Below are 15,739 nucleotides of genomic sequence, written 5' to 3' on the forward strand. Positions count from 1 at the left end.
GTTCACCCCGGTGTGTATGATTGGCGTTCTTGTCTGTGGTACTTTTCATCAATTTGGGTTGTTTTGGTCTGAATTTCTTTACTCCAAATTTTGGAGATGCCAGTGGTAAACATGTCAGCCCCCTCCTGAATCTAGCAGAACTAGATGGCAACCGGAGCCTGTGGTGCTCACGGTGCCAAAAATAAATTCGAAAGCAATGTTTCTATCCAGAAATCATAACCTGGTTGCTTAAGATTATCAACAGACCTTGTGAGCACTTTCCTTTAGGAATTGTTTTCTTTCTACTGAACCAGACCAAATCAGCACACAGAAGAAAACATGCACTTATTCATCTGCTGCTCATGGCTACAGCAGAAATATATTTGTTCCTCAAAATGCCTGTGCTCTCGCCTGTAAAAATGTAGAGTGCTTTCTTGTATTGCTAGGACCCTGTTCTCAACACACTGAAATCCCTGGGCAGCCTGAAAAACCAGCGCAAGTAAAGAACTGAATCATCTTCTGTTCCCTTAAGCAGCAGCACCAAGATCACTCAACGTGTTTGCTCCAGTGGAGGTTCTCAGTAGCTATGGTAACAGCTGTGGTAGTACTACTAGTACTACTAGTGCAAGTAAGTTCATAAAGAATCATATCCAGTATTGAGCAGTAGTACATGGGCATTTATTTTGTAGAGATGTTGTTATGGCATTCAAAGTCGTAGGCTGGGGACCGCAGGGTCGCCGGTTCAAGACCCGTGTCGGACAAAAATTTCGGATTGTGAACTGGCAGTGGGAGGTGCTAGTTCACCTCCCTTGAGCACTGCCAGGGCGTCCTTGAGCAAGGCACTGTCCCCTTTATAATCTGCTCATGGGGCGCACCACAAAGGAGCTACCCACCGCTCTACCTCCCCATCACTTGCATGTCTTCAGGCTCTGTGTGTGTGTGTGTGTGTGTGTGTGTGTGTGTGTGTGTGTGTGTGTGTGTGTGTGTGTGTGTGTGTGTGTGTGTGTGTGTGTGTGTGTGTGTGTGTGTGTGTGTGTGTGTGTGTGTGTGTGTGTGTGTGTGTGTGTTACAGGCCTGTACCCACTATATATATTCATGTGACTAACCACCAGTGTGTGCTAGAGTGGACTAACAATTTCCTAAGGGATTAATAAAGTTCATTACATTTACAAATGTCATTTTTTAGGACAGGACATGACACTGTTTTCACCGCGTTCAAACAGGGTGGTGAAAGAAGGTTTTCCTCACCCTCTGATAAAACAGAAATGATGTCATTTTTTGGTCCGTTTGCTGGATTTGCTGTCCTTCATGACATTTGTGATGTCTTACATTGTGATGTCTTACATTGTGATGTCTTACATTGTGGTGTCTTACATTGTGATGTCTTACATTGTGGTGTCTTACATTGTGATGTCTTACATTGTGATGTCTTACATTGTGATGTCTTACATTGCCATCAAGGTGTGGTATACGCTCTGACTCTTGGTTGAAGTACAGGCTACATTTAAATTTCTTGTGTCCATAATTCTACATTCTACTAAAGGCATTGAGTCAGTGGGGCACACTGACTTCTGGCATATATAAAAAACAAAACAATTTCAGATAAATATCACATATTTCATCTAAATCATAGTGTTACATAATTAACAAATGTCAGCTGAACAGTAAATTAGCATTCCTGTGCTGTCATTCCTTTCAGTGAATTGTTACAAATGCATTTATTATATCTTGTATTTGGTTTAGTTCTGGTTTTAGTGAAGTGTAGAATGGTGGTGCAGTGGATAAAGCTGTCGCCTCACAGCTAGAAGGTTCTGGGTTCAAGGCCTTTCTGCACAAAAGTTGTGTGTTCTCTGTGTCTACATGGGTTTTCTCCGGGTTCCTTCCACCTCCAGCAACATGTAATTTGGGTGGATTGATTTGTCCAAATTGTCCATAGGTCTGAGTGGTTGTTTGTCTTTTGTGTGGCTCCCCAGTGCACAGGCGTTGTTCTCCGCCTCTCGCCCATAGGTCAGCTGGGACAGGCTCCAGCGACCCATATGACCCTCAAAAGCGGAAGAAGCAGTCAGGAAGATGAATGAATGAATGAATGAATGAATGAATGGTTTTGGTAACGACAACCTTTGAAAGTGTTTGTCAGGCTAACTTTACAAGAACTAGCATTACATCTGTTTTAGTGACAGTCATCCAGTGCTTACAAATGCAGCTATTATGAATCTATGTGTCACTTTCTATAGTATTCTTGCCCAAGTTGCCAAAGTTGAATCATCATCTCTCTCTGACAAACTAAACTTCAACAAAGGACATCATTCTCAATTTCTGGGCTGTACTTTAGCATTAATAACTACGATTTCTTGTTGTGAATACAGTACAGTACAAATTTAAATAATGAAAATGCAAAAGAGGCCCAATGATTCGCTGGTGACACGTTCAGGGCGTACGCCGCCTCTCACCCGTAGTCAGCTGGGATAAACTCAGCGTTACCTGTGACCCACAAGGAGGAATGAACAAAATCTCCTCTACAAGAAAACGGATGACTGGATGAACGGATGAATAGATGGACGGCCGGACGGATGGATAGATGATGGATGCATGGATGGATCTGCATTAAATCAACTTCTTTAATTCAGTACATTATTTGAGGTACTTGCGGGTACTGCAGTATATCTTCCATAACTAAAAGTAAAACTAATGCTGGGACAGCATTCATACTGTATTCATACTCACATTCGTGCTTACTGTCAATTAAGAGTCACTGATTTACGTCTGGAGGTGTTTGGACTGTGGGAGGAAGCCAAAGTATCACGCAGAAACGAGAACATACAAACTCCACAGATGGGTCTCAGGTGGGCTTGAACCCTTTTTCTGTCAGAATTATCTGCTGTACCACTGCACCACTCTTCATACCAGAAATACAAGTACATTCAAATCCTAGTCCAAGTACCGAGTCTTTGAGAATCAATTCTATTTCCAAAGTCAAAAATCTGCGTCCGAGCACACGTATGGACTCACTGCTGGAAAAAGTCACACTAGCTTAGGCAACTTGAGCTGTACTGCTATACATACACATTTCCTGAATTGCCATCAGCACGTCCTCCCAAGGTGAACATCATGCTCCAGCATGCTTACAAATGTCAAGACTGAGCAAACTGAAGAAAGAAATACTGAAATACAGTACAAATATTTAGTTCTTACAAAGAGCGTGCATGGAAATGGAACTGAGTCTAAAATCTAGGTATTTTTGAGAAAATGTGGACTAGTCGCCAATATGTGCAGACGCGCGTATGCTGACTCTACAGTATATTTAATTACATAATATTTATTTGTGTTATTGATTTAGAGCTACTTTAAAAACACTTGTGGTGGTGCGGTGAAGGACTCAGTTTTATTGAAACTGAGCGACAAGGTGCTAAAAAACTTGATGATGATGATAACCTTGAACGACCAAAAACCAGTGAAACCATTCCTAGACATCATGATCTGGTGGAGGCGCTGGCCTCCACCAGATCATACCAAAGCAGAAACACAAGTGTAATGATACCACTGATATACTACTGATACTGTAGATATCATAAACCCCTCCATGAAAACTGCGGCACACTGGCGTCACGCCCGGAGTTTCCCCCGCCTCACGCCCTAAGACAGCTGGGATAGGCTCCAACTGTCCGTGACCTGCCACGGCGGATAAAGCAGTTTGGAAGATTGATGAATGAATGAACCTCTATGAAAAGGAAAGCTGTTTTTCTTAAGGAACAGAGAACAATCTCAAGAGCCCCAATGGCCCCCAGGCAGTGTGGATTTAATGCCCCTGACCTGACGTCTAATACAAAGCTCAAAGTGACCAACTTTATCCTGTTGCTGTGGCAAAATGGGACTGAGCATACAGTACTGAGAGACAGTACACAAGCAGAAGGTGTTGGGGCTAGAAGTCTACATATAGAACTGAAATTCACCCCAGTTTTTTCTCACTTTACTTTCAGTGAAAAAGATGAAGGCAACATAAACAGGATCCCAATGGTCATGCTGCTTGTATTTTTTTACTATCAAGTTAGAAACACTCAATCAATGCTTTTTTTGGGGGGGGGGGACATGTGTTGTTCCCATGTCTTGTGTCAGCATGAACGAAACAAATATCGTAATAAATATCATAATTTAATTACAGTTGTTTTGGGAGATGAATAAAACATGAAAAGACAAAAAAAATGTCATGACACTTAGCTCGAGATGGAAAAGGGGACGCAACATGAAACCAGATTGAGGCGTTTAAAGTAAAGTTATTTATGAACAAGAACAAGGTGTGAAAACCAAACTAAGAAAGACGGACTGATGGGTGCCGCTCAAAACAAAGAAACAATCTAACAAAAGGAGGAGTCACTAAAACAGAGCTGATTCATTCTTAAGAATAAATAGAGCTAAACAAGACAGACAAACCCAAACTCTGAACCATTACTCGGACTATTTACTACTAAAAAGCAAGAATAAATACAAGGAGAGTCAGCACCCCTAAGCCTGGCGTTCTAGGCCTGTCCAATCACAAGCTGGGGGTAACACACTGCAGTTTACACAATTCAAACTACATGAACACAGGATTAAACAATGAGTACAGGGCAGGGGCCATAACAAAAAGTATAAAGTAGGGATAAGTTAGTTAGACAACTACTAGGAAATCTACTTTCTCTCTTTGGGACAAAAATTATTCAGCACAATAATTTCACAGGCTCTGGTTTCTACTTTGACTTGTCTCCACAGTAAAGACTGTGGCAGATTTTTTAGAGTAGAGCAACTCCCCCACAAGTGACTTCAACAAAATGTCAAAGGTCAAGGAGCAACAATGTAGTCAATAAAATAAAAGTTTTGAACAAATAAATATCCATACACATGGAAAGACTATATCAATATTCTTGTGCAGAAAGCTTAATGTTGATTAGTGCAATCCTGAAAAGTACTCAGCAGTGACCAGCCAGGATCAGAGCTGTGGTGCGTCTTAAACCTTGTAATTGTTGTTTTTCTACACTTCATACAATAAATTTGGATGATTATGATCCCACGAACATTTTCTTATTACCTAATTTAAAAAAATGAAGGAACAATCATATACGTACACTTGCATTACTCCCTGATTGTCTGTAAGGATCAGCAAAGCACAACAGACACACACCACACACTAAATGCCAAAGAGCAAAACAGCTATCGCTGATTTGCATCCATCCAAAAAAGAAAGTGAAATCGGCCAAAAAAAAACAAAAAACAACCAGGCTTAGTGCTTGACCATGATCCAGATTAACCAACTGTCACAAAATCATTTGCAACAGGACTTAAGGTAGATTCCACAGTCAAACAAGCCAAAGAATTGAAACATATTATTTCAGAGACTTGTTAGTCCTTTTTCTAATTTATAAAATAGTTTGATGCATCCTTCATAAAGGAACATTTCTTATACCCCTGTCTTATCCTCCCAGTTCATTTTTAGGAGTACTTTTAAATAATAAAATAATATTATTAATAGATTAAATATTTCAGTGCTAGTTGCTCTCTTCTAGATTTGATTCAAATTAAACTCTTACTTTCACTTGCCAGTGTTCGTGTTCAATGCTCCATTAACTTGTGTTACTTTGTGGATAAACTGAAAATGGATTGATCTGTCTTCCATAGTTACTTACGTATGGAGGTTTTCAAATTAAAACTTAAAAAGGTTTTTATAATGTGAGCCAGCATAATTACAAAAAAAAAAATAACTAGGTTTTTATAACAGCAGATTGTCCAACTAGATGTTCCACTATGGTTCTGTTCTCAGTTGAGCTAAATTTGACCTCTTCACAGCTGCTACACTCAGTTAATCCAGATCAACTGGAACACTTAATGAATGTACAGCAGATGATAACTTCCACGCCAGATTTATCCTATCGGTTCAACCGGTCCTGCACTGTCCTGCATTAGGAACTCTTCATTCAAGCTTCATCAGTAAATGTTTGGAATCTAACTTCAGCTCAGTTTAAGACACAAGTTAAAGTAATGCATCTTGAAATTTATGAATATATTTGTATGTACATCAGAACAATTTAACTGGAAGTAGCGTACAACAACTTTAGCTCGCTGAGTGTCAGCAGACTGTTGTCATTTTAAAAAATATTTCGAACTTAAATTTTGTATGTGAAAATGAATTTAATGAATGATTATGATGGACACAGCATTGTTTTAAGTATAATATTTTCTGTTTCTGACTTTGAACACATTTTTTTCTGCAATTATACTGACTAACGTCAGTTTATTAAGCCCTCATTTAACCAAGCAAATTAATCAATTGAGATTAAGGGTCGCTTATATACTAATCTACATCATTCACAACAATACACAGCATGCACATGTGATAAATATGGGTATAGACAGAAGTATACAACACACAATTGAATTACATTAAAAGTGCAAATATAGTTAGATTAAAAACAAGCAATCAACCGAAAGAAGTACAACACTGGTTTTAAAGACCAAAATAATTTTTAAGAAAAACAAAAAACGAGCAGGTGGTCTAGACGAAAACCCAAATGTTTGTAATTCAATTTCTTTATCTTGTAAGTTAGATGGACAGGACAACGGCACATAACACTAATACAATGCAGTGTATTTTAAGCTCAGTTCACGCACACACTCACACCTACGGACAATTTGGGACTGACCAATTAACCTGAAGCGCATTTTTTTGGAGGAAGCCGGAGAATCCGGATATAAAATATCACACAGGCAATGTGACAATCACGTCCTCACTGCCCAGCAGTCTGCCAGAGTTGCAAATGAAAGACAAAGACAAGAGGGCGATTTTCGTACATCCCTTTGTTTATGACTTCAAGAACAACATACTCTTTAACTTGCTAAATTGTGGTGCTGGGACTGGTTTTTTTTTTTGGGAGGGGGGTTTGGTAGTATTCCTTTTTCCTGTATAATTAATAAACTGGATCAGAGGCCGTGCTCTATCATGTCTGTGCCTCTATGAAAGCTTGAAAAAGATCATTCATCATGTGTGTTTCTGGTGTCATTCTGGTGTGTCCATGGGATACCGATGACAATGGATAATCATATTAATGGAAACCGATATCAACACTTCACCCAGTTAGTGATGTAAAGGCTGCTATTTTCAGCTAAAGCTAAGGCAATGCTCATCACTCACAACACACTGTGTCTGAGGTGCAATTTAGGTCCTTTGGGCTGATAATAGGGATGAGGAAAAAAGGTGTCGTACAAGAATCAGCCTTATACACAACACTCATTAAGCATCGGGACAGGTTAATAAGGGAGGCCTTGCACATGACTGACGTCAAAGTGACCCTGATTAAATCCACTGGTGTACGACTCATTTGTTGTCGAGGTAATAAGAGCACAGCAATCCTGAGAGGATTTGAAGACGATAATTTCTGGGAATGAATCCTATGTTGTATTTCTAAATTAACACTAAAGTGTGCTTTCATTATTTTCTAACATTTTTATTTTCTGTTGAGTGTTTCCTTCACACAAGAGTATTTAATCTATACATGGAATCTCTTCAAAATCAAATAATACATCAGAACATGACCAAGTGTCTGCAGTGTCCAAAGCAGTTTCCTGGGAATTGATAAAATGTATTGTACAAGAGGTATCATAGCTCACATCTAAAACAGAACTATTGCAGCCCACAACAGCACACGTCTACCAAAATATCTCACTCATACCCGAATCCATGTTGCTGTTTCTGTAATTTTGTCTGGTGGGCACACACTTGGAAATGTGTCCAGTAACTGTGTTTTCAAGCACTGCAGAAGTCCTGGTAGCACAGAAAATAATTTCAACAAATGTCATCTCTTCTTTATTTTTTTTTTGTTACAGCACAATTAAGCAACCTGCAACGCGTGAATGCATTTTGCTAATAGAACTAGAGAATCAGTATTTGGACACAATAAAAGGAAATAGTTGACCATTGGTGGTGCTGGAGATATAGTTTTAATATGTATTTAATAGCTACAGTAATCACATGGCGGTGTGAAATATTTATTGCTTGCAACGTCATTTCTTGTGAACCTTGTTTCCAGCTGGAAGATATCTGGATTCAACAACACAGCATTGATAAACCATCTCTCCTAAATAAAACTCCACTCAGAGACACAACTGTTGCCAGCTGGCTTTGAGAGACAGATATTCTCCTCAGAAATAAAGCAGCAACGGGGGAAAGTGAAAATATATGGAGATATGCTTAAAGTTTTAAACATCGTCAATATGCAGGATGGTGATAAGCATGAGCTCAAATACTAATGCGTGGTGCCAATGTCCTTCTGAATGAGAAAACAGAGACATTTTTGGAATCACATCAAGTTTTTTATTTATTTTATATACTAATCTGATTGAAGGCAAATTAAGAGCACACACCAGTTAGTGAATACTTCAAACACATGCAGTTTGAAGTTTAGTTTGTACAGGCCCCTGTAGCACACACGCACACACAGGGGGGCCTGCAGGCATGCAGGGGGAGGTAAAGTGGCGGGCAGCCCCGTTGTGGTGTATCCCAAATGAGCAACTTGTAAAGGGGGATGGCGCCTTGCTCAAGGGTGGCTCGGCAGTACTCGGGAGGTGAGCTGACACCTCCCACTGTCAGCTCACACTCGGGGTGTTTTTTGTTTTGTTTTTTTTTGGGGGGGGAGCGGGAATCGAACCATGGCTCAGACATGACAGAGTTTTCAGGGTATCTTCTCAACTAGCCAATGAATTCTGTTCAGCCAAATAAATAATACTACTGTATTATGCTTTACTGCAGGATTCTGTCTTTTAGTGTTTCATTTAGTAACTTTAATTTTGCATTTCAATCAAACTAAAGCATAAGTCATACTTAATGTAGCAAAATGATGACGATATTTATTGGAAATATTGTTTTAACTTAACTTAAAAGTGTTAAGTGATGTGAATCTACACCACTTCATCCTTCACAAAATGAGGGATTAAATTAACTCTATAAAATGCTTTGTTGTAAAAGAAAAATATATATTTTTAACTGTACACCTCATCCATACAACATAAAGGCACTGGAAGTGACAATATTGCCACAAATAAGACAGATTCTCTCCCTAGCATCCTGGCATATCTTTATTTTTAACTTAAAGAAGAACTACATGATTCCTCACATTCACTGTGTTTGTGGAGAAAAGAAAAATGGTCATTAAGTGACTGGAATATTTTGCAAAAAGCTCTCTCAGGTTAATAATAATGTGCTATAACACTTTCTGGATCACTTATAACTAATAACCCAGGGTCCACAATGTGTTGTGAGACATTTAGGGAACAACATTGATCATGCAGAGGTAGTTTGCTTATTACTAGGAACAAATTATAGTTCTCTGTCTTTCTCTTCTGCCAGAGCAACACTTTCAAAACTTGGCCTGAAACCTCCAACCGTGTCACATGACTACTGTACATGTCCAGAGCTTTTATTACATACAGAATATTCCTGTGGGTTTAGGGTTCACATGTGACTTTGCTTTACAAAATCTTGTACATCCCACGTTTGCTTGATGGTACATACAATAAGCCTACTTATTGGTGAGTTTATGGCACTAAATGCTGTTTATTTTGATGTCCTGAGACATCACCATAACATTCTTACAGGCCCTTATTGCTGTGCTGTTAGACAGTGTGTTTTCAGTCACCTTATCGCTCTTTTATGGCATTTTTATGTCCCTTAATAGCCTCTCACTGGTGCTGGACTGGTAAAGGTGGTCTGAAAACGGACAGGTTGCTTTTCTTGGAACACAAATCCTAGAATATTTTGTTCATTACGTAACGCAATTCAGGGAATATACTCCACGGGCCAATTAGATGTATAACTCTATTCCAGTAATCTGGTGGGTTTACATAACGGTGGGGCCTGGATGCGCCGTGAGGACACCTGGCTCGGCTGGCGGATCGGTGACGGACTGTAAACACAGGCTCGCCTGCAGGCCTCGGCTGCCTGCCTCGACATGATTCTGATGGAGAAGAGCCACCTTCTCCCGCCGCCACCTGCAGAATGCGCAAGTCTCTAGCAGCCCCACTGCAGCCCCGTGGCCTCTTGATTTATTGCGCTGCACATCACGGATAGGGCTTCTAGCTGCAATCTGTGCGCATTTACGCAATGACAGCACAGAAAAAACCGAGAAGTCCCTTGACGTAAAAAGGTACTGGAAATATGCAAAAGGGCCCTGGAAATAAATAACAGACGATGACAAACCCCCCCCCCCCCCTTCCACCACCACCACCCCCCGTTGATTCAGATGAACTTGCGCGGCAGAGATTGTCATTCCGCTCAGATGATCCTTACCTCCAGCGTTCGCATCTCTTTTTGTGTCAAGTCGTTGGATGTGGCACATTTGGTCCGTAAACCCTCCAAACTAGAAATGCTTATGTCTATCATATTTTGCACCAACTCGCACTGCTGCAAGGCTTTCTGCAAACTCAGATGCAGCTCCTCGCCTTTTGTCATCTCCTCGTTCATAGTTTGGTGAGCAGTGGTCGTTATGTTCCCCGGTGCACTTGCAGAAAAATTTAAAAAAAAAAAAAAAAAGACAGCAACCAAATTAAAAAAAAAAAAAAAAAAATCAGTAAAGAGACGTGGAGAAACCCACGGAATCGAGAAGCCTGCAAAACGCCATGAAACGAGATTTAAAGACGAGGTTCGAGCCGTGGGAGAGTCGACTCCATTGCAACGTCAGGTCCTGGTAGCTCCTGCATCAAGGTGTCTCTGCTCCGAGGCTAAATCAAACACAATGTGAGGATGCGGAGCGGGACGACGCGGTTCGCCACAGCATCCATTGGCTGCTCCCCCCCCCCCCTACCCCACCTCGCTTCAAAAGAAAAGATCAGCTGCTCAGCAGCAGCTTGGCAGGAGCTGCTGGTTCTAAAGGTGCCGTGTGGACTGGACGCAGGTACTCCCTGTCTCCCCTGGCAGCAGCTGCATCCAGGTTCGTTCCCACCACACCGACATGTTTCCTGTCAATCAAACCCACAGCAACAGCGTCGCATCGCCCAGGCGCCGCCGTGGAGGGGCCGCTCTCGCGAGAGTGGAGCTCGGTGTGGACGGTAGAGGTGTTTCAGGCAAGTCCCCAGGATGGTTGAGAGGTAACCAGAGGAGAGACACACACACGTGTTCTGGAAGGGAAAAGCTTTAGGTTTGCAGGTCCAATCAATTAAAAAAAAAAATTCAAGTGTCTCAAATCATGGTAAGATAAAGGAGCATAATTAGGAACTGCTACAAAATTATTTTAAGTAGTTGTGCCACCCTCAGTATAAGTTTTAAATTGACATTTTCAGTAAAAGTAAAATCTAAAGGAATTTAGATTTGATTATGCAATTTCCTCCGGGATTAATAAAGTATCTATCTATCTATAATTGTAGGACAAACCTACATACTTCTTACTTGTTTTAATTGTTTGATTAGTCATCAGTTACTTCATCACAACAGGGATTACATTATTTTGTAAGGTCTCCATGACATCTGAAAACCAATCATTATTGTTGCGAAATACTATGTAAACACGTTGTGTGAGAAATCCCACCAAAAAGAGGGCTCATAACGGATTTCCATCATGAAGCAGGTGGGGAGACACTGCTTATTATTATTATTATTATTATTATTATTATTATTATTATTATTATTATTATTATTATTATTATTATTATTATTATTATTATTATTATTATTATTATTCCGCGGTACACTGGCGTCGTGCCCGGAGTGTCCCCCGCCTCACGCCCTGAGACTGCCGGGATAGGCACCGGCTCCCCCGAGACCTGCGTTAGCGGATAAAGCGGGTTGGAAGATGACTGACTGATTATTATTATTATTATTATCATTATTATTATTATTATTATTATTATTATTATTATTGTTATTGTTGTTGTTGTTGTTGTTGTTGTTGTTGTTGTTGTTGTTATGAATGTTGTTGTTCTTGCTTTCTCTTTCCTACAGCCAGATTTGGTTCCAGCCTGGCCTAGAAGGCTACGTCAGTCATTCGCACCATGAACTGTATTCTTCTCAGTCCTAAAATAACTAATGCAAGGTCTGAATTTTTTTTCTCATGTTTTCTACTCATCACTTTTTATAGTGGACAAATTGTCCAAAATTGCCCGCCCAAAAGGATCATATGGAGCGAACCGATTGGTTTTACGTCGTGACGTTTCACGCAGACTTCACACAGGAACGCGCCAAGCACGAGAAGAAGCAGACGCATTGTGGAAGTGACAAAATACTATTTTGTACGTGAATTCGCTGTTATAGGAACATGGCTTCTTCAAATAAAGCTCAACAGACCAGAAATCTACCGTGGTAAGTTAAGAGTCTTTGTGGTAGGGTAAACAATTATTGACGTAGCTCGTTAGCTACCTAACCTGGCGATGAACAGTCAACACAGCAGTTAGCTTACAGGTCAGATGGATGGCGTCTGTGTGTTTACCAATAACACCATGCTGTGTGTTATTCGTAGTTTTAATACGAGCAACATGTGTGCATGTCAAGTTAATCGTTTACCACCAGAAAATATGCATTACTAGATCAGTAATAACGGATGATTATGTTTACTCCCTCTTTAGGGTAGAAAAATACAGACCACAGAAACTTGATGATCTAATCTCACACAAAGACATCCTAAGCACCAGTAAGTGGACTTCCTGAATAAACTCATGTCAGCACAGAGGGCTTTGTCATGTACTCTTTCCACTCTTAAGTAATAAATGTATTGAATTTGTGCCGGAATAAGTATCTTTGGTGTTTGTCTTTTATACTTTACAGATGATATGAAATCCCCAAATCCTGTAATGTTTTTTTTGTTGTTGTTTAAATTGTTATTCCATCCAAAGGACAATATCATAGTGATACTCTTTCCTTTGTTTTCATGCCCTTAGTCCAGAGATTTATTAGTGAAGACAAACTTCCCCATCTCCTGTTTTATGGCCCCCCTGGAACTGGAAAAACGTCCACCATTCTGGCCTGTGCCAGGCAGCTGTACAAGGACAAGGAGTTCAACTCCATGGTGTTGGAGGTACACTACAACTCCTCATTTCATTTTGTTTGTGTTGTTAGATCTTCTGCTTGTTTTTGTAACTCAGTGCTTGAGCGATGTTAATGCTTTTGGATTGGATTGTTGATTGTTTGCAGCTAAATGCATCTGATGACAGAGGAATTGATGTTGTTCGAGGCCCAATTCTTAGCTTTGCCAGCACTAGGACCATCTTTAAGTAAGACTAAATACAAGCCTAAAATAACTGTCAGATAAATAATTTCAAGAAAAACTCAACTACAAGAGGACTTATTTGAATGTATGCTTTTTTTTGTCTATTCTCCCTTTGTCCTAAAGGAAGGGCTTCAAGTTGGTGATCCTGGATGAGGCTGATGCTATGACCCAGGATGCCCAGAATGCATTGCGGCGAGGTAAAAACCACCTGTTCGGTTGGGCATCGCCCACTGTGAGCCTGATGTCAACATGATTCCCGATGAATTAAAGTGAATCTGTTTGTGTACCTTAGTAGAGTTTTACAATAATATCTGACTTAAGACTTCTCTATAGATTTAGTTAAACTGGGGCCTTGTATCTTGCTACAGTTGAGTGATAATTAACATTTGTGTTTATTGATTTCATATTGTTTCTTCTGTAGTCCTATTACATTGATCTCTAACTTCTGATCATTTGTGCTCCCATCTCTCATGCTCTCTCTGTTTATTTCTCCCACTCCCTCTCTTTCCCTCCTCATCTCAGTGATTGAGAAGTTTACAGAAAATACACGATTTTGTCTCATCTGCAACTACCTGTCCAAGATCATCCCAGCCCTCCAGTCACGTTGCACCAGGTTTCGCTTTGGCCCACTGTCCCCAGACCAGATGATCCCTCGCCTGGAACATGTAATCCAGCAGGAGAGGTGAGTGGGGAATGTGTGAGAAGAGATTTTAAGCTCCTATGTGCAAATAGCAGGTTTAATGTGGACAGAGGCCTGAATTCAGATTAGATAACTGTAAAATCAAGTCTGGCATTTTAAAATTAGTTTTTGAGACGTTTTTCACACATTCAAGACGTACATCATCTATAGATTGACAAAGTCAATCTTGTTGCAACAGCATTGACATCACTCCAGATGGAATGAAGGCCATTGTGACATTATCGTCAGGTGACATGAGAAGATCACTCAACATACTGCAGGTACAACCCCGAGACCTTCTTCATCAAGCTGTGTTTGTGTTCATAATGGTTTAAAAACAGAAAGTAAAATGTATTACCCTTCTTATTTTATATTTCACCATCATGGAGAGGTTTGCTCCTCTGTGATTTCAGAGCACCAGCATGGCTTATGAAAAGGTGACAGAAGACACAGTTTACACCTGCACAGGTCACCCCCTTCGCTCCGATATAGCAAACATCCTCGACTGGTCCCTCAACAAGGACTTCACCTCGGCGTATAAGCGTATCCTTCACTGCTGGATTACTGTGCAGTAATCCTGCTGTATTTATGTTGTACAAGACAGGAGAAGACTATGACATCTAGCCACCCTTCATGTCATGTTCTTGCAACTCAACATTTTCTCAGAAATCCTCCAGCTCAAGACGTTGAAAGGTTTGGCCCTAAATGATATCCTGACTGAGGTTCACCTGCTCATACACAGAGGTAAAGCAGCACACAAAACTACAAAAGACCTCATCTGCAATTACTTGAAGGGAAAAAATGTTTTTCACAAAGTCAGACTTTAAGTATTTTTAGTGTTTTAAAGTAAGTATAGTCTGTTTTGTACTCGATTATATTACACTCCTTTTTTATATATATGTACACACAGTTACATTTTCATTATTTAGGCTATCCTGTGACATAATGATGTCTACAGTTACACATTTTGATTTAGAATTTTTGATGTGATCCATTTTAGTCCCACTTTAATATAGCAACACTTGGGACAAAACGGTTTCCCCCTTCTGTGCTGCAATTTTAGGTCGGTATCCGTTGATCTTTTTGCGGCCTCCAAATGTCTTCAGTAGCTGGAGGGGTGAAGTATCAGAATGCTGTAATTTTTGTTTTGTCTTTCTCCGTCAAGTGGACTTTGCTCCAGCTATTCGGATCGGCCTGCTCATCAAACTAGCTGATGTGGAGTAAGTAAGATTGCTCTTTTCATCTTGTGAGCAAATTTAATATAAAAAATAAGAAAATACGTCTCATATAAGTGACTAAATAAGGAATCCGCATGTTGCTCATTAACCAGTCTTATGAAATGTCTTCAGGCACAGGCTGGCCTCAGGAACTGATGAGAAGATCCAGCTGAGCTCCATGGTTGCAGCCTTCCAGGCAGTGAGAGACCTGGTGGTCAGCGAGGCCTCATAGATCTAATACCCAGCTGAGGTCACAACACAAACCCCTGCTGGTGATTGCTGCCACTTCTGTTACAGTTGTATTCCTTTACAACAGAGCATTGTCTTTCACTGACTCCTCTATCATCCTGCAAGTTTGGAGCAAAATCATTCCTTTCCTGTGGCAGAGCTGAAAATACATACCGTCTTTTCAGTCAAACAGATGAATTCACTGATCAATGCATTCTCCTGTTGAAGCCTGTGGAATCAGTTTAGTGAAAAAACAGATACCCTAAAGTGGTCACTGTATGATTACCCACCATGGCTCCAGAGTTGATCGCAAAAGCAGAAACTAACGCTCACAGCCATCTGAATCACATCTATCTTTGTACAAACTGAGCAAATGGAAACCAGAAAAGACTTCTCCTTTAGACACCAGAGCTGGATTT

At 40.4% G+C, this 15,739-nt stretch overlaps 2 protein-coding genes across 3 annotated transcripts in view; one reads left to right on the top strand and one right to left on the bottom strand.

Moving 5' to 3' along the window:
- ksr2 (kinase suppressor of ras 2) overlaps positions 1 to 10,801 on the bottom strand; it is a 107,704-nt gene extending 96,903 nt beyond the window's left edge. The window contains exon 1 of the mRNA XM_068311342.1: positions 10,289 to 10,801. Coding sequence (XP_068167443.1) covers positions 10,289 to 10,462 — 174 coding nt within the window. The 5' untranslated portion in view covers positions 10,463 to 10,801. The remainder of the gene's footprint in view (positions 1 to 10,288) is intronic.
- A 1,218-nt stretch (positions 10,802 to 12,019) lies between these two features.
- rfc5 (replication factor C (activator 1) 5) lies at positions 12,020 to 15,718 on the top strand. 2 transcript variants are annotated; one of them, XM_068311237.1, is made up of 11 exons: positions 12,020 to 12,292; positions 12,556 to 12,620; positions 12,868 to 13,004; positions 13,121 to 13,200; positions 13,320 to 13,393; positions 13,719 to 13,878; positions 14,075 to 14,156; positions 14,289 to 14,418; positions 14,542 to 14,619; positions 14,939 to 15,095; positions 15,225 to 15,718. In XM_068311237.1, exons 1-11 carry the CDS (start codon positions 12,249 to 12,251, stop codon positions 15,322 to 15,324), a joined length of 1,107 nt encoding a protein of 368 aa, XP_068167338.1. In that variant the 5' UTR covers positions 12,020 to 12,248; the 3' UTR covers positions 15,325 to 15,718. The 2 variants fall into 2 exon arrangements, with proteins under 2 accessions (XP_068167338.1, XP_068167339.1); XM_068311238.1 differs by having other exon boundaries at positions 12,045 to 12,292; positions 15,041 to 15,095.
- Positions 15,719 to 15,739: the final 21 nt, after the last annotated feature.

The sequence above is a fragment of the Antennarius striatus genome, chromosome 3 (assembly GCF_040054535.1).
Source record: "Antennarius striatus isolate MH-2024 chromosome 3, ASM4005453v1, whole genome shotgun sequence".
NCBI lineage: Eukaryota > Metazoa > Chordata > Actinopteri > Lophiiformes > Antennariidae > Antennarius > Antennarius striatus.